At 42.0% G+C, this 20,224-nt stretch overlaps 1 protein-coding gene across 4 annotated transcripts in view; it reads left to right on the forward strand.

Annotated features, from left to right (window-relative positions):
• Positions 1-20,224, forward strand: part of clasp1a (cytoplasmic linker associated protein 1a) — a 94,875-nt gene that overhangs the window by 39,731 nt on the left and 34,920 nt on the right. For all 4 annotated transcript variants that reach the window (XM_034134198.1, XM_034134200.1, XM_034134201.1 and 1 more), the window contains exons 9-15: positions 13,683-13,823; positions 14,375-14,448; positions 16,831-16,923; positions 17,043-17,188; positions 18,714-18,849; positions 18,991-19,061; positions 19,404-19,463. In XM_034134198.1, the coding sequence (XP_033990089.1) occupies positions 13,683-13,823; positions 14,375-14,448; positions 16,831-16,923; positions 17,043-17,188; positions 18,714-18,849; positions 18,991-19,061; positions 19,404-19,463 (721 nt within the window). The remainder of the gene's footprint in view (positions 1-13,682; positions 13,824-14,374; positions 14,449-16,830; positions 16,924-17,042; positions 17,189-18,713; positions 18,850-18,990; positions 19,062-19,403; positions 19,464-20,224) is intronic.

Raw genomic sequence — 20,224 nt, forward strand, 5'->3', positions numbered from 1 at the left:
TTAGAAAATAGGAAAGTATCTGACTGCAGAGCTTTTTTCATGATGAGTTAAGTCGCCAGCTTTCATTTTCTCCACATTATCAATGTCTCTCGTACTTCTCCCCTGTGTCTCCAGTTATCTTACCGTCACACAGCATTGTGGTGTGTTGGCTTGTTTTCCGTGTTGTGTGTGTGTGTGTCTTGCTGTGTGGGGAGGAAGACAGGGTTTTACAGAGCAGACGGACAGCCTGCAGCTAGAGATGAGATGTCTCCACAGGAGGTGGGCTCACACTAGAGCTTCAGATGTCCCTCTGTGGAGCTAAAGACCAAACCACGCGTCCAGAGGCATCCCTCCCAAATGTATCAATATACCAAAATAGACAAAGCAGAAACATTAAAGGGAACATTACAATTTCCCATGAAATCAAAATAGATGTAATGTTTTGATTTCCTCTAAAACATATGTCTTGGCCTAACAATGATGAAAAAGTATCTTAGTGCATATTCTTGTTTTTCGGGTAACAATTGTTGATGACTCATATTTGTATACTCATTTATCACCCAGTTAAACCTTCGGGACCAGTTCCCCCCATGCGACTCTCCTTCACCAGCAGCATTGCCTGCTTCGTATTGTAGCTTGTATTCGTACAGCTTCACTCTAAAAACATCTTCTTCAGGGTGGCCTTCATCCTCCATTCCAACCCTGTCCGATGAGTTGGCACAATCCGCTGGCATGGCCCCTACTGGGAGCAGACTGTACTCCTTGTTAAGCAAGAGCTACTGGGTGTTTCTCAATGTCGAGGAAGGCTGCTCCAGAGCCACTATTTCAAGCATACTACGTCATCGAGTGCCGCCGAAGGACTGTTCCAATGTCCAGCATACTTGGAATTCTACCGAGGCCGGCGTACTTCGTAGCGAGAAATTTCGAGGTTGCACATGTGTAGACTCCGCTGCCTTAAAATCCCCACAATGCTTTGCGCACGGACCAATTTCCCCAAATCTGTGGCGGAAAATGTAAGGCGCACACCTGCACACTTGCTCGCCTATTCCACTCTTCGTTTTCCGAATGCCAGGAAGTATTCTTGCCTCGCTTCTGAAGCAAGAAGCTCGGAAGACATGTGCTACCAAGCAAGCATACTCGACATTGAGAAACACCCACTAAGACCTGGCAGGAATAACTCACGTTCAGCACTATTGGCTAATGTAAACTGCGATCAATATTCGCCAAAGCCCTATCAAGCTTAACGTTTTTTTCAGGAAACAATTGAAAATGCAGAATTAAACAGCAAACTGACAGTTGTTGTGCCATCAGGGGGTCACAGGTTCAAACCCCACTGCAGTCAGCATGTCGTTGTGTCCCTGGGCAAGACACTTCACCCCAAATTGCTCCTGTGGGGATTGCCCACAGTATTGAGTATGTAAGATGGATATCACAGCCTGTGCCTGTTGTGCCCTAGCAGTGAGATACTTAAAGGTGGGGTAGGTAAGTTTGAGAAACCGGCTCGAGATCGCTAGAATTTGAAAATACACAACCGGAGAAAATCTGCCACTTCCTTACAGAGCCCCTCCTCCAACACACACGAACGCGCACATGACCAATGAGGGCACGAGATAAGTTTGTGCACAGATGGAAGGCTGACAGGCAGGTAGGCCATCCAGTTATTTTAGCCGGGCCGGCTAAAATGATTGGTCGTGCTTTTTACAGTACTACGGCTTCCACAGATGACATTTATTATGGATTTTTTGTCAAAGCACTTAAGATATTCATTGCTATCAGGATGTTAAGAGCATTCCATGGAATATAACAAAAAGTGTATCTTGAGCCGGTTTCTCAAACTTACCTACCCCACCTTTAAATGCTTACAAACAGGAAAATGACACATGGGAACTTCAAATAAAGAGGCAGATGTGTTGTCCTCTTCTGAGTGCAGCAGAGTTGTGCCCTCTGCAGGTGGAGTAGCTTTGACCCCTTTACTGCTGACTCTGTGTCATTCCTGCTGACTGCATCCACACTGTGTTTGCAGAGGCAGCAGCTGAGCCCAGGAGAAAACACTCAATGTTTCCAACACCTTACGCTATCTCTCCCAACGTTTGTGGAGTTCAACTGCCACCACAACTTAATGAATCATGTCAGTCACACATACTGAGGAACATGCAGGGACACAGGAGTACTGTCTGACCCTCTCTTGTCAGGTGATATATTCACTGTTAAAGTTTTCAGACTTTCTGTGGCACACATTTTGAACAGAATTGAAGTGATCAATCGATCAACAGAAAAATAATCACCAACTATTTTGACAACCGCTGAATTATTAAAGTAATTGTTCATGCAGAAGTGTCAGAATGCGCAGTTATCAGCCTCTCAAATAAGGAGATGTTCTGCTTTTCCATGTATTTATGTTAAAGTGTGTTGTGGACTGACAGGAGAGGGCGTTTAAAGATGTCACCTTGAACTCTGAGAAACAGGGATGGACCTTTTTCACTATTTCCTGTCATTCACAAACTTCTTATTCTTTCTTCGTCTTTGAGTTTACAAGAAAAGTCCAAGAATGTGTTCCTGGGTAGAGTACGTTTAGTGATTGATTTATGATATTGACTATTGGAATCTTGTAATACTTGTAGGTGATATGACTCGACTTGTTATTTACATTTGAAGTAAAAATGCTGTTTGGACGAATAGGCAAACATGACTCATTTTAGCAGTGATTGGATAGCCGAGCATCACATCCATCATACTCAGCTGCTTGGCTCCTCAATGGCTCCACTCCTCATTCACAGCTGCTCTGATAATGGCTTTGTGGCTGACGACTCTTTTCAATTGAAAAACATTTGCCTCAGAGCTGAGAAGAATGTCCGCTGTAATGTAGCTGCGCTGTGAGACATTTCTAAAGTAAACTCTGTGTCTCCAAGACAGAGGAGTAGTTATCCCCCAGTAAAAAAGCAACTTCTACTGAGGTTATTATATGAAACTTTGAATATTTGCCATCATAGTTTATGATTATGAAAAAAGTCTTAGTTTAAAGAGCCCCATGTCTGCTTTTTGGGGTTTCCCTATAGGTTTTTTTTGCATGTCAATGGTCTGCAAAGGCTACAATCCCTGTGTTCCCTCCAGAGGGAGTTTCTCTCCCACACATCACAACACTCTCGCTGCTTGGTTAGCGCTCCAACACATTGTATGTGACGAGGCTAAGGGGCGGGACATCTCTAAGCAGTTAACCAATCACAACAGAGCCGGCCAGCTAACCAATCAGAGCAGACTGGGCTCTGGTTTCAGACAGAGGGTGAAAAGAGGTGCTGCAGCAGAACATGAAAGCATGGAAACATGTCCCAGGAGAGACACTACATACTGATATGAACCTGAGCATGAGCATTATGGGGCCCATGAATACAAGTTGTCAGTGTGTGCAGGAGAGCAGTTGGACCAGAGTGAAACTTCTAAGCAGAATATTTTATTAGATAAAAATATGTTGTGAATTTTAGAAATGATTACGTCCATTCCATCAAGTGTTGACTTTGGGACTCACTATAACTAATCTGACCTGAGGACAGCCTGTTGATCTGCAGCAGCTTGGGGGTTGTTATTTAGTGCATGAGAAAATAGGAAAGTATCTGACTGCAGAGCTTTTTTCATGATGATTATGTCGCCAGCTTTCATTTTCTCCACATTATCAATGTCTCTCGTACTTCTCCCCTGTGTCTCCAGTTATCTTACCGTCACACAGCATTGTGGTGTGTTGGCTTGTTTTCCGTGTTGCTTTTGGACTCGAGACTCATTGCAAATGTTTGGAGTCCAAGTAGTAAACAATCCAAGGTAGCCACTACTAGAATCTAATTCTACAAATAGTTTTATACTAAAAATATAGATGTAGCCCAATCTTTATATGAATCTGCATAAATACCGGCTTTAAACACTTCATAAATATGCAGGAACAAAAGTTGTGCATCTTTTGATGTTATTCTAGAATTAGAATATCAATGGGTTGAATTACGTTTCAAATCATTTGTAACAGCCCTGGTAACTAAAGGTGATATATGATACAACATTCTCAATTTCTTTCTCATCTTGTCTGATATGTACAGATCTTCTTATGTGAAGGATGGAGGCAGGGGGGGGGGGGGGGGGGCTGCGCTGTAGTGCTGTCACACAGGCAGGGAGGGGGAGCGTTAGGGGTAGGGTAGAGAGCAGAGGGATTGTAGAGGGATAGATAGATGAGAGGGAGGGGGGACGGAGAGCAAAACAAAGCAGCCATTTCTGTTGCAGCACTGAGAGGTAAACAGTGGGCGAGAGACACAGGGCACAGACTGTAGAGCGGCAGAGAGAGAGAGAGAGCGATCAGCTGAGCAGCAGCACTCCTCCCTGGCTTCACTTCTGAGGGAGACTTTGCACCATGACAGCTGGAGAAGGTAAGACTGGAAATAGAATGAGTTTTCTCTTTGCTGAGGTCACATCCCTCACATGTATATAATACAGAGTGTAATGGCTCAAAGATGATCCTCCCCCTGTGGTTTGTTTGTGCATGTGGAGGGGTGACGCAGGACTGATGGTAAAAAAGAAATCTCAGTTTTACATCTCTTATGTAATCTTCTTTTGTACAGTTTGTTTATTTTCTGCTGCAAACTGAATTTGGACTTTGGTTACGTAATACAGCAGTGTGGGAAGGAGACACCTGTCCTCTCATATCTCTAGTAATGTATCTCTCCTGCGTGGATTTGGTATCGCAGGACAGTAATATATGTATTGCCTTAATTATCTCTGCTGTGGAAACAACGAGTGCCTGAAGTGACGGCTCGGCTGAAGCATCTTACACTTGCCTCATGTCGGTCCAGCACCAAACGAGCTGAGAGAGTTATCGTCAATATGTAAACTGCTCCAAATGGCTCTCTGCAGAACATAGCCAAATGACACCAGGAGATTTTGGATGTTTTTTTAGCCTTTATTTAACCAGGTTAAAAAATCCCATTGAGATCAACGATCTCTTTTTCAAGGGAGACCTGCGGTACATTAGTTACACATAAAAACAACAGAAAACAAAAAGGACATCACAACATAATTACAGGGGTATACATTAGCAACCTATTCACAGTGACAGGTATCTAATAACATTTCATCCAGCCGTGCTTTAAAACGATGCAAGGGAATCAAAATGCTCAGTTTCAATGTTTTTTGCATAGTGTTCCAAGCTAGAGGAGCAGCACACATAAAAGCTTTAGTACCTAAAACAGTCCTAGCACTTGGCACATGTAATAAGAACACATCCTGGGATCTCAGGCAATAGCTACTTGCCACTCTCTGTGAGATCAAAGAGCATATATAAGTTGGGAGTTTGTACGAGCGGAAAGTTTGTCTCAAAACTCTGTGTGTATAAAACTCTGTGTGTATAAAACTCTGTGTGTATATAATATACTGTAAAGACAATCCACAAACAGAGAATTGAGATCCAAAACACATTTTTGATCAACAAATACAAAATGGATTCACAAATGCCTGATCGAAAGTCTTAAATATTGGAGAGATACTAAAAATTCCTTTTGTTTATTTGCAAATTAATTATAGTATTCACAAATCTTTTTCTTATTTGTGGAATTATTTCCAATTACACACAAATTATTTCTCTGTTCATACAAATATTATTGAGACAAATCTACCCCCATACATTTTCTACCTGGACCCTGAACAGTTTGGTCCTTACCGCTGAATGAGTTGTATCGGCAGACTACTCTCACAAATGAATTGCTCTCACCATAAGCCTCTTAGTGTAATGCAGTACAGTAAAACCCCAAAAGTGCACAGATCTCTATTTGTAGAGCTCACGTTTATTAGGTTAATTCACTCATACAGACTACTGATGAGAGTATATATTATTCATGCTAATGTCAGTAGTATAGAACACCATGTAACAGTTACACAAATAAATGCATGCTGCTATGTTATATTTTTAAATGACCTTATAGAATTACACATTTTTCCTCTACAATGAAATGATGTGTGGAGTCTGAAATAGACAATTGTACGCCTGCGTATTGAAATCTATCTGAGCTGGTTCCACTTTGGCCAAATATTGACAAATGCAACTGACTAATACTTGTTATCAACATGCACACATCAATGAATGGCTTATGTCGCTTTATCACTTCATGGTTTGGTATGTCAAATGTCGGCAAATAGTGAAAAAGGCATATCACAAGTACCCACAATCCAAGGTGATGATTTTTTCACTAACAGTCCAAAACTAAAAGAGAAAATGTAGAAATACATTACATGTCACTTGTTAGATGCTTTTATCCAAAGCGACTTACATACTCAATACTGTGGACAATCCCCACAGGAGCAATTTGGAGTGAAGTGTCTCAGGGACACAACGACATGCTGACTGCAGTGGGGTTTGAACCTGTGACCCCCTGATCCGAACACCAACGCACAACCCACTGCACCACACGCCTCCAAAACATGATTTATTTTCTCATTTTACAACCAGTGAAAAACGACTGAAATGTTTAAAATAGTCTCCAATTGTTCGTTAATCAACTTACTGTTCCATCTGTAGTTCCACTAAAATGGTGTCATGATTCTGTAACACGTTTCATATCTGAGTGAGTGTTGTCAGAGTCCGTCTGGTTCTGTATGGAACCATGTATAGCAGATCAATGCATAATGCATACTGAGGCTCCAGAGCAGCAGTATTTATAACCACAGAGAGGACGGCCGGCCTGCGCTCTCAGAATATGGGAGGATTGTCGTAATCAGGGAACATCAGCCAATAACTTCTCACTTTCTTCAACACTATCACAGAACGTCTTTGTAAATGCGTTAATCCCAGAGGCTTTGTGTGTGCGAGCTACTTTCAGCGTCCTGGATTTCTGGTGCTTTGCTGTTCATGGCGGACTTTCTGTCTGTCTGTCCTCCAGTGTTCTTCTGTGAGAAGAGCTCAGCAGATCTGCAGCTCAACTTTACTTCCAGCGTTTTGCTAATTTAAGATTTGCAGATTATTATGTGGAAAAGCTTCTGAATTGATTTAGCTGTACATTCATCTTTCTGAAGTGGAATACCCCTCCAGCCACGTTATGATAAGATACTTTTTCATGTCCAGGGCATCACATTGGGATGTGTGTATAAAAAGAGAATCATACTTCCTCCAGCTCTGAAGGTGGAAATGAGTTCCCAGGATTATTGGATGTTAAAACCCGATGTACATTTGAGCTAGGCTACTGTCATGGGTTTAGGACGACACAAGACAAGTGCCACTGTCTGTGCGTTGTGCCTGAATGCTGTGTGTGCAAGCAAGTGTGTGTGTGTGTTATATAATACACCATGTATGAAGAAGTGAACACCAGTGGGGGCTGAATGCTTATTCTAAGAAATCCCTTTGATCATCACACTCACAGAGTGCCCTGCTCTGCAGAGAGATTAACGTGTTTTCTTCTGCGTATGGATTGTGGGTGTGGGGGTGTATCTGCTGCTATTGGCTAATTCAGTGTGGAGGATCTGAAGAAAGAGCTTTTCTATGCAGGGTTTTCTTTTACTTAGAAATGCAGTCAGATTTTATTTTTTGGATACCTCAGAAATAGAAAGCCTAGGTATTCCTCATGAGAGAGGGAGGTCGAGGGAGAGTATACACTGAATGTTGTGACTGTCTCCCTCTGCTCTCTGCAGTGATCTGAGAGCAGCCCTCTGAGCTGGGGGGTGAGGGGTGAAGGGGCCTTTGAGGGGCACAATGAGAGGGCGCTGTAGCTGTGGCTCCTCTGCAGGCTCATCTCTGCCAACTGCACTGAATATCAGACAAGTCCTACACATAGCCTCTACACATAGCCTCAGTGGCTGAGAGAGGGCTGAACACTGAGGTGTGTTCATATCCACAAAACTGTTTCTGTTAGCTATCGAGACAATTGATATGTGAATCATTGAAAAGAACATATTAGCATCATATAGAAAGTCACAGGATTTAAATATAAATGAAAGAGAATGTTGAAAGAAAGCTGGTTGACATTGTTAAGTTGCTGGTGCCAGTGCCAAACAAGACGATGGTATAAAATCAGGGAACTGTGTTTACTGGGCCCAAATACTCACATATATAGGATCTACTTTGATTTTGGAACACATTTTAAACACAATGTGGACGTTTCTGCTACTGGGGATCTTTGTATTAAAGCAAAAATAAAATAAGAGTTGGGAGTTGTTCTTTCCCACCGTGGGTGTCACTGCAGTCAGCTTCTCCTTGTTAGGATTTCTTAAGTGTTCATGGTTCAGGTGATAATGCTCTGCTTGTGTCTCTAAGACCTTCAGCGATCATCCAGTTGAACATAGAAAAAATAAACACTAAGAAGTGTATGTACAAATGTGTCTTAACACTGGATACATTCAGGATAGCCACTTATTGATAACACTGCTTCATGCTCAAAGGGGATAAGACTCTCATTCAAATTTCTCTGGTTTTCCACTATTTTGGAAACATGAGTAAGACTAATCCAAATATCAAACTAGTTGTTTTTTATATATATATTTTATATTTGGAAACTCTGAGGACAAGCTTTGAAAAACCTACTGAATGTTGCCAGTGACATCAGATGCACAGGACTGCCTACACCACACATGTCAAACTCAAGGCCAAATCCGGCCCGTGGTGGATTTAATTTGGGCCCGCAGGATAATTTCTAATTACTATTAGATCTGGCCCGCCGGTATATTGCACGCACACCTTCACTCAATCCTGAGGGTTTCCTCAGCTCAGAGCCTGAGCCCAAACATTAATGAACTTGCACCCAAGATGAGATGCCAAGTATCTGAACTAGCTTCACAGAGCAGCAAACTGAGTTTCAATGGATGTTTCCTTCTGCACTTGTTTTCTTGCGAGAACAGGGCATGTTTGTTTTTTTCTTTGAGGGAAATTGTTTTGTTGAAGCTGTTGTTGGCCTGTGGAGAAATGTAATCATAAGAAATGACTCTGGAGAAGCTGCAGATAGAGCCATAAGAAATGAATGCAACTGATTATTTAATGTTTAATGTTGGCAATCATTGAAGCTTTGTTAGTTCCAGGTTTAATATGTGCAATAAGTTCATTTCAATAAGTTTTGCAATAAATATTGAACCAGTCCGGCCCTCGAGTAGTACCGATTTTTTTATTTTGGCCCACTGTGTATTTGAGTTTGACACCCCTGTCCTACACCTTCCTTATTGGATGAAAGACTTGTTTGAAATGTGTCTGGTAAGAAGCTGTAGGAATGAGAGGAAGTTGTGAGGAAGAGCGTTGTGGGCTTCATGGCCACTGAGAACTCTCCAAGTCCATTCTCTGCTTCTGTTGCTCGTCTCTGCAGCTCATTGTAATCTGAGTGGGACAGCCAGCTCATTGTCCTCACAACCAGACAGGCTACAATAATGTGTTCTCTGTCTGCTGTGACATATCAACCCCACAATCAGGGACTGTTTTCAGCGCAGTATATTGGAAAGATTGCATTTCCTTTCTTTTTTCTACCGGAAATGGAATATGTTTGGACTTTGTGTTGTTGTGTTGATAAAAAGGATTTATTTTTCTACTGATGCCGAAGGAAAACAAACTTTTGCAGTTATTAATGATGGCAAAAAGGCTGTTGCTGTTAAATATAATACACCATATTCAGGATTGGCAGTGCTCCTCATTATTCTCTGGTTGCTGATGTACAGCTGAGTGTTACAAGGATAGATGCACATTGGACATTGTTGCTGCTTTTGTCATGATCGTTCCTCCTCATTCCAGCAAACACATCGACTGATCGACAAAGGTGCTGAAAAACGTGACTCAGCATTTCCTTGGGACAGATTCTTTTTTTACTTTATGATTGCAGCCTCGGTCAGAAGATGAATTTGCACCCTACAACCAATCAAAGCCTGCCTTCATATATCTTTGCTTTTTGGGAGGTATAGGTGTTGAGTATGGCTGCAACAATTATTTGTATTCCAATTGGGAGTATTTCAATGTTAAGTTGCGTCAGTTCAAAACTCAAAGGTATTCAATTAAATATGATACAAAAAGAGGAAAGCAAGAAATATGATCCACATTCAAGAAGCTGAAAAGCACCTTCCCCGACATCAATGACTAATCGACGTACATCCTATTCTTATTCAAATTGCCGCTGTTCAGGACCACAAGTAAAATAAATCTAGGTCTAGGTGAAAAGCAAATAACGTCCTCTCAATACAGAGTTCCTCATCAGACAGCAGCCACAGTTTACATCGCTGACACACCTGTCTGGATTAACAGGTAGAAGGAATACATCTCATGTGGAGTGCTTGGTGTAGGAGAACATACAACGAGACCAAAAACAATCAGAAGTGCTAGTAATGTTAGCTTCATCAGGCCATGGTCTGCCCTGTCAGCAGCCTCTCTGCTTGGTCAGCAAAACAACACATCTATGTTATGATGTAACACTGATCATCTGTCTCTGATATAACCCTGCAGCCTGTGATGGACAGGCTCAGAGGTGAAGGCAGTATGAAGGAGACCCCCCTCCCTCTGTCTCACCCTGCCTGTCAGGCAGTCCACATTATTATTAAGAGGCTCCCCCATCCCACGAACCTTACCATCCTAAACGTTCTGGTAATCTCTCCTGACTTTGTGCTTTTATTCTTTTCTAAAGGGTACAGAGAGGGGAGAAACCCTCCGTGTTATATAATGTGTGTCAGAGACAGATTACTGGTGACTGCTGATGTCAGCTTCAGCAACTCTGCCTGCTGTCGCAGTGTGGCCTGACCCCTAGTGCTCACAGGAGGGAGCACATGCTGCATCCCTCAATGGACCTGACCGTGTGTGTGTGTGTGTGTGTGTACACTGACTGTGATCAATAGTTCTCTGTTGATGTGCTCTTTGTAGCATCGGAGATCAGGCAGTTAGCTCCTATACTCTTCATGTGTTTGTAGCGGCATTATTATAAGGAAATAAAACCAAAAATGTAATTCAAAGGAAAACAGCACATGGGGAAATTCTCCAAGTCTAGGCAACAATATCCTTTTCGTACATTTATTTCCGCTTAACGGAAATACAATGAAAAAGGATTTCAGGTATGGTTGTCCTGCAGCCTTTCCAATAATTGTTCTTGGATAACCCAAAAGATAATTTGCCTATAGTGGTGCGCTGATCCCACCCTTTATATATACAGTCTATCCCACCCCCAGCCTCCTCCAATATATACATATCACCACGTTCCTAAATCACACAGTGCCCAAAACTGCCTTCAAAATAAAAGGACAAACAATTACTTTAATGTAACTAAAATAATTGCAATAAATAATTATACATTTAGTATAAACAAAAAGGGCTAAAAATGAATGTTAAGAGTATTAATGAATACAAAATCAATAAATAGCTCCAACAGTTTTAGGTTGTCCTGAATGAAATGACAGCCTTTTCATTCGAGCTGCTCTGTGGCTGGGAGGGCTGTTCCTTTTATTCTACTTGATGTATTCATTTGACACGTTTCAGATCCACTTGTGTGCTGCACAGAACCACTAGCAGTAGTTTGAGGGACAAAGGGCTGTTCAGTCCACTTTTGGCCCCCAGCTAGTTTTGCCATCTTGGATTTAATTATCACATTTTTGTTTTTATTATATTCTATTTCATTTGGCTTCAAAACGTTCTCACTAAGATTGCACCAATATCACCACTGTGACCCTTATTAAAGCAAATAGCTCTAGTAGCATTTCAAGGATTTGTTCAGGTTCTTCAAGGAAAACATTTCAAACTAAATTCTGATGGATAACAGATTTGAGTGGCCAGGATAGTATCTAGATGCAACAAGCGTCCATTCAAGTATTTAATGGGTTCTGCTCATTTCAGGTTCTTACTTTTATTTGGTGTTTTACATGCTTTATTTGCATTGACACTTTGGAGCGTACAGACTGCACCTCCATTAGTTTTGTAACACTTTTAGGGCAGTTCAATTTCACCGGTATCTGTGGCTGCTCAGCTTGTGGTCGTACTGGTGTGTTATTTTACAACAAGGGTATGGAGTCCTGCTTAGATGAAGTACAGACAGAGTATATGATACAATATATTTACATTTAAATTCAGCAACTGCAGTGCAACACATGTTTAATATGTGTTTATTAGCCTGCATTGGTTTCAATGAAATTGGTGTTTTTCGCTGCACATAGCCATTGATTCAGTTGGCATGAGCTGTTTAGTGTGGTGAATTGAAACGGAGCACAAACTGCACCCAACTGGCTCCAACCGGCACTGTTTCAGAGAGCCTTGTTATTAGTGCAAAGAGTTTAGTAAGATCCTTTTATTCCCCCTTTAGTTCCACTCGGAGATCTTGAACCAGTGTAAGCAAGAGTGAATCAGATTAGCTTTCCGATGTTGCAAAGTCGATTTTGTGGGACTGAAATATTTATATTGGGCAGCGAGACTCCCAAGGGTCTATGCAAAGCTGTTGACATCTCCCTTCTCCTCGGATACACTTTAGTGTCACTCATAAGGGAGGTTAAACTCATTTAAACAGGTCTTACTGACTAAAAATGTAAGAATGTCCCTCTTTAAACACTAGAAATACTACTGAATAAGTGTATTCGTACACCTTTGTATTGAATATACATAATAGTACAACAATAAATATATATATATATATGTCCATGTCCCTTTGCTTTCATGTCTGCAGTAATGACCTCACTCTGAGGTATACAGTATTGACATTTGTATAAAATACAGTAGTAATATTCAGTTTTACTATCGCTGTAGTATGAGTGTGTGTAGTGGCTAAGTACAACAATAGACTCCTCCCTCTCTCACCATGAGAGTCCCTACAGTCCAACAGCATCACCAGGGATGACACAGACACACACACACACACACACACACACACACACACACACACACACACACACACACACACACACACACACACACACACACACACACACACACACACACAGATAACTGAACTCAGAGACAAAGGCTGAAGGGTCGGTTAGTCTGGCACTTTGTCAGAGCCCAGCGTGTAACAGAGGTACATGCAGAGCAAACACCATACACACACCCACACACACACACACACACACACACACACACACACACACACACACACACATCCTGGGTGGTGAAAAAGAGGGAGCGTCTCAGAGGGTGCAGCAGAGACATGCTGAGGAAGCTGATATGCAAGAAAATCTGCGACCGTAAGAGCGACGCCTTTTTAATCTCTCCTTCTTCCCTCTCTGCTCTCTTCTCCGTTTGGCTCTCAGTGATTTCTGTCTCATCTTCCAGTCATGGCTCTGAATTCTCTGGATCTCTTTCCTGTGTCAACCTGTTGCCTCTTTGTCCCTGTCCTCCACCTGTGTTCTCTGTGAATCTGAGTTGCTGTGTCACCGTCATGGTTCTTGTAGCAGCAGGGACATTTAGGGAGCTGGTTTTTGTGTATGAGCTTATCAGTGTTCTGTGATGTTGGCATGTCGGATGGATGGATAGATGAAGGTTGAATGGATTCAGAAACACAACCGGACCGTTTCCCTGAGGCAGAGGTCAGGAACACAGTGACTGGCAGATTAAAGAGAGCAGAATGATGATGCATTCACCCTCCGCCCAACCGTTACCAGGAACAACATGTGTTCATGGATGATGGAGGAATAAGGATTTATTGATCCTTACAGGAAATATCGCTCACAGTCATCGAGACATCACTTCTCACTGTTTCAAATCGAAAATCCCATCATCAAATTTCTCTTTTCTCCCTCTGTGGTTGCAGATAAGAATTTTGAGGATGAAGACTCAGTGGATGGAGGCCGGTCCTCCTCCTCTTCATCATCCAAAGCACCCCCCGGTGGCAGGAGGACGGTTATCAGCGCTGTGCGAAGACCCAGCTCAGCCTCCGCAAATAAGCCCACAAGTGAGGGATACACACAGCTGCAATGTTATTACTGTCCAGTAGTTCAACAAAGTCATAGGGACCTCCTTTATAATGGATGTAGTAATGTTTGGCTGCATTTTGATCAGATAAACACTTTCCTTCTGCTTCAATCATTCATATCATTTCAGGAAATGTTTTATTAAGCCAAAGAATATTAAACCTATAGCATATTTTGTCAAAGCTTATTTAAATATTTTTAAAATAATATTAATTTACATTCCCAATACTCAAAAAGACAATGTGAAAGATCTAGACAGGTATTTTAAAATTGGAACGAACCAAACATCAAAAATCTAAAAGAAAAAATACACTTAAGAATAAAGAACTCAAATAATACAATTAAATAAAAAAAACACAACAAATGGTTATATACAAAATAAAAAAGGACAAACAATAACTCCAAATGTAAAAACATAACTCAGATTAGGCTGGCTAGTAACATGTCTACCTTCTTTCTAAACCTCTACACCTTTCTTTAGAAGGGCTGTTGAATTTCAGGTCCAATTCTTTTTTCTTTCTCTTTCTCAAAGGCAAGGAAGCAGCTGCTGGTGCTGTTGATGAGGACGATTTCATCAAAGCCTATGAAGACGTGCCCTCAATCCAGGTATGCTATGACTACCTATGGTACCTATGCTATGGTTCTGTTAGTCAAATCCAGAGATGGAGTGACAGTGTAGTATATTATGTCATAAGATGGATTTAAACACACTATAGGCGTAGGGCGGGGGTGTTCAAACTACGGCCCGGGGTCCAACTGCGGCCTGTGGTCCGTTTTTATTGGCCAGTAGCAAATTCTGAAAGTGAAATGGAATATTCCCCACCACATGCAACTTGTGCTTGTCTTATATTGTACATCTTAAATATATATGTACGAATATATTACACAGTATTCATGTTTGAATAAGCCTCATTTTCAAGACAAATCTTAGTTGATAAAAAAAGTACGCTTCCTATTCCCTCTGATTATAAACAATCTGAGGCTTCTGTCACTTTTTGTAATACAATAAATGAAACCCTAGTGGCCCCTGGTGTAGGGTAACCAGGGGCCCTGCACTATGCAGGACTGCACAGCTTATCATCCCACCTATTGACACAATGTGCCGCATTTTGATTTGATTTCCTTTTGTTTGAAGTCAAACCACTGCATGAAACTAGCTTTTCTGATATCTTGCCTTTATTTTGAAATGCTGTGAAGAGAGAGGGAAGGCTGTCAATCAAGCAGTGACAGGTGAACTGCAGGTGAACCTGTCAGCGTCTATACCCTGCCCAACTGGGAACATAGGGAGTCACCACAAAGGGACAAGCTATGCAAATGAGGCACAATCTGATGGAAACAAAGAAAAGGAAATGCAGCTACCACAAAAACACGGAATCTACTTATAACTATGTGAAGATGGTTAAAGGATTCTCAGTTTTTATGAGCAATTTAGTTGTTTTTAATATGACATGAAGCAACCCAGAATAGAAATGTTTCTGATAGGCTTCTTGTAAACTTAAATTGATCTCTCTGTATTAGTTGTATCCTGGATTGTTCCGAACAAACATCATCTTTATTCCACTTTTGATTTGTGGGATCTTAACACACTAAGTAGGCATTATGCAAGAACCACTTATGACCACACACACATTCAATGAACACAAATGAAACGCTTCTTGCTATGTATGTTAACGTGGTAGCAGCTAAAAAGACCCACACCGATTGAAGTTCACAAAATTGCATTTACTCACACACAGCTGGCATCCACCATTTAGTCAATCAATCAAAGTGTATTTATTAGGGCTGTCAATCGATTAAAATATTTAATCGCGATTAATCGCATGATTGTCCATAGTTAATCGCGATTAATCGCAAATTAATCGCACATTTTTTATCTGTTCTAAATGTACCTTAGAGGGATATCTTTCAAGTTTTTAATACTCTTATCAACATATGAGTGGACAAATATGCTTTATATGTTTGTTTATTATCATTTGAACAATGACAAATATTCTCATGAATATTAAACACAACAACCTCTGAACATTACAAATATTCGCCTCAATTCAACCTGGAACCTCTCTCATACAATAATACTGTGTGTGTGTGTGTGTGTGTGTGTGTGTGTGTGTGTGTGTGTGTGTGTGTGTGTGTGTGTGTGTGTGTGTGTGTGTGTGTGTGTGTGTGTGTGTGTGTGTGTGTGTGTGTGTGTGTGTGTGTGTGTGTGTGTGTGTGTGTGTGTGTGTGTGGAGACACTGTGATGAATCGTTGGAGCTCTGTGCAGCTCAAGGCATATATGCTCGAATGGGAGCTGCCTGGACGCTGCAATCATGTTGCGCGTACTATCCGTGCTGTGTGTGCTGACTTTTCGTACAATGTCCCACTGTCTGGCTACCTGCATAAAGTCAAGTGCTCGGCGCAGTTGTCGGCGAAATGTCATTGAAACAGCTCCTTATATCCGTTAGCGCAGCTAGCTAGCACCAGATGCTAACAACAACAACAACACGTAAGGTGTGCCTCGCTCGCGCGAGTCGCGCCACACATACACACACACTCCCTCCCGGTCCTCCCGATGGCCAGTCCGGGCCTGCCAGTGAGCGTGGAAGTGTGGTCTGCCACAAGCGGGCGGCAGGAGCGGGGCTGTCAGCATCAGCTTGTCGATGGTATTTTACACTCGATGCGCTCTGAAACTACGGCGGCCGAGGACAAAAAATACACATGCGTTAATCGCGTTAAAATAATTAGTGGCGTTAATTTTTTTTTGCGTTAACGCGTTATTAACGCGTTAACTTGACAGCCCTAGTATTTATATAGCCCAATATCACACATTTTAAATTGTGTCGTGGGGCTTTACAGTTGTTAACATTGAGCTACAGACTTGGAGCATTTGTATGTTGTGAACTCTAACCCTAACCCTCTCTCGAACCTTAACCTTTAAAGTATACACAGTACAGTATAGAAGAGCTGATTCTTGGTCTAACACTGTCCCTCCTGTCTCTCTGGGTCCAGATCTACTCCAACAGAGAGCTGGAGGACCATCTGGCCAAAATCAGAGAAGTGCTTTCTGATGAAAAACACGACTGGGAGCACCGGGTTGTAGCGGTAAGACTCAGAAACACACGCACGCATGCACGCACGCACGCACGCACGCACGCACGCACACAGGGTGTTACATGAATCCAGGTAATGAATACTTACGCATGCCTTTGTCTCTCCTCCAGCTGAAGAAGGTGCGTTCTCTCCTGATGGCGGGGGCCACAGAGTACGAGGGCTTCCCTCAGCAGCTGCGTCTCCTGGAGGCTCCGCTCAAGCTGTCGGCCAAAGACCTGCGCTCACAGGTGGTGCGCGAGGCCTGCATCACTCTGGGGTGAGAGGAGGATGTACTGTCCCGTCCACGTTTCTAAACCACACAAGATCTGCCAACAGTTCAAATATTTTAAACTATTTCGTTTTGGACAAAACTGAAACATAAACCAAAAGGGTGGCTGGTGCTTGTGTGCGTCTGTCAAACATAGGATAAACTCTAGAGATGAATTTAAGTGGATAATCGTATGTGTTGCAGCCAGAGATAGTGTTGGGTTTCTTCACTCGTCGCAACTTTATTGTGTTGTTCACAACGAGTAAAACTTTGAATAACCACTTATTTACTTTCCTTCACTGCTCAGCTGCGGGTACACTTCAGTCAGCCCACTAACAAACTCTGTTACTAATTATCAACCCCAAACAAACGCGTTCTTCTTCTACTGCTTCTTCTCTTGTTTCCTGACAGGTGTTTCCTATCTAAAGCCCTCTTCCACATCTTCCTCCTTAACTAAAGTTCAGGGTTATAGATTAGGAATTCTCATGCATGATAGATTCTGCAGTTAATGAGAGCTAGGCACCAAGGTGATCAAGTTTTGCCTATCTTGTTTTTTTTAATTATTTTGGAATCTTAATGGTTTATGTAGCAACTTCAGGAACAAACTAAATAAGTTGCTGATAGTCTGAGGTCGGTACAAAAAGCTGTGAAAGCTGTAACCATCTGGTGTCTTGGCAGCGGTTTCTTAATGGCTTTGATTGACAGCTGAGATATTAACTTCTCTTAACTGATTCAGCTATGCCAGGAAAACATTTAGAATATTTTCTTTCCAGAAAATTAAGCTAATGAACATGAGCCCTGCTCGGGTATGAAACGAGCAGCATGCTCTCCATCCAAAAACATCCGTCATCCAGATTTGAATAACACCCTGATGAGATGGAACCGAGCGCAGACACACAGAAAGAGCAGCAGGTTGATGAATGGATCCAATCATCACGTGTAATGTCACCACGCTGTTCGCCTGTCAATCCTGTGCTTCATTCCCAAGATCAGGAAGGAGTTAAACATTTCATAGTGCCTATAACATTATAACACTATCAATTCAAACAGATCAAAAATACAGATCTATAAAATATAAATACTAATCACAAATTACAGTAAAGTTAATGTTGGCAAGACTGGTTGCCCAAAATACATGTTAAGATCAGCTGGAAGCATATTCCAATGTTTGATGGCCGTAAAAGAGAAAGCAGACTGGGCAAATGTAGTGCGCCCCAGTGGGGGGTCAAATCTGCGTTTAGGGCAGATCGTGAGGCTCCGCCCATTTGTTCAGAGCGGAGCTGGAAGAAGCTTCTCAATGGTGGTGTACTTTACCTCTCTTTGCTATGTTGAACTTGAATTTCCTGACTATTTGCACGTCACGCCTTCGTTAAAACAGGAATATGGAAACGGTCAGGGCCATTTAACACACCTGCCACAGTCCTGTTTGTCTTGTGAAAGAGAAAATATATAACACATCACCATGAACGGATCATCTTTCGGGGTGAACACACTTCTTTAACACCACTCTCTTCCCCTCTTCTCCCTCTGGCAGACACTTGTCTTTGATACTGGGAAACAAGTTTGACCACGGAGCAGAGAGCATCATGCCCACGCTGCTCAACCTCGTGCCCAACAGTGCCAAAATCATGGCCACGTCCGGAGTGGCCACCATCCGCCTCCTCCTCAGGGTAAGCATCCAGAGGGGGGTGTGGTTCTTCAGACCGCCTGTTCATTTTCCATTCAGCCTTATTAGACCCTACGTCATCATCATGTGAGGAGAAGATCATTGTAACTAGAGATGAACCTTACTTTTGAACTTTTTCTTCCAGCGCACACACTACCCACGTCTCATCCCCATCATCACCAGTAACTGCGCCGCCAAATCAGTGGCAGTCCGACGGTAAGGGGACAATAATGCTACTACAGTAATAAGGAATCTACACTACATAATGAAATGTCATTTTTATTTTTTTAATTCTGTTCTTGTTCCGTCTATAGCAGATCAGCAAGAATTAGTTGGTAGAAAAATGACCAACTATGTTTTATAATCTTAATTTGAAGCCCTAGTGTAAAGAACAAATCCATCTTTCACATTCTCCCTGCAAATACAGGCGTGTTATGCTGTGTGTGCTGCATTGCTTTAATAAACTGACATGTACATATACAAGTGTTTTTTATAGCGGCACTTCTCATGTTATATATCCTGTGTCATGGTGTTTCTGTGTCTTTCTCCCCTCTGCAGACGCTGTTTTGAGTTCCTAGACCTCATGTTACAGGAGTGGCCCACTAACACATTGGAAAGGTAAGCCGTATTCCTCTTCAATGCAAATAACATCTAGGTGTTTAACAATCAGAAGAGCAAGACGGACAAAGAAAAGAAAGATATATATGAGAGGGGTTGGAAAAACTTAAGAAAACAAAAACATTTGAATAATTTATTAAAATAAAATGGTTCAATGAGTCCAAACATATAGTGACAATGACTGTAGGTCTGCAAATGACAGCATCAATTCAGCATCATCCAGGAACAGACACCACATCTTCACCACCTGTCAGCAGAGCCATACACCTTAGTTTATCTACTTTTAAGGGCTTCTTTACAAACATAAAATGTGGCCTGACGTTTTTCCAGTCTAAGTGAACTAGGCTGCATGTTAACAAAAGGATATCTTGTAATACGTTTCTCTAAGAGGAGTATGTCCTGCTGGATGTTGAATGTTGCAATCAAATTCTCTCACTATTTGTATTACTTTAGTAAAAACACATTTGCTGTTTTCTCCAAAAGCACCATAGCACTTGGAAAGCCCGCAGTGTGTGTCAAATGGATGAAGTGGTGTAGGTTATGTGTGTGTTTGTGGGGTGGAGGTAAATGCCTCTTCATCTTCCTCCTCTGACATGATGGCATTTGAGTTGGCTAACATTTGCGTTAGCTGTTGGTTGGATGCACCACTGATGAGGCCCGTTCAATTGATGAGTCCTGAGAGAACCATCATCATCAGGACCCCCAGTGATAAGGCGACTTTCCATCACTGTAACCATGACAACCTCCGCAAAAGTCTTCAA

This window comes from Trematomus bernacchii, unplaced genomic scaffold (genome assembly GCF_902827165.1).
Source record: "Trematomus bernacchii unplaced genomic scaffold, fTreBer1.1, whole genome shotgun sequence".
Taxonomy (NCBI): Eukaryota; Metazoa; Chordata; class Actinopteri; order Perciformes; family Nototheniidae; genus Trematomus; species Trematomus bernacchii.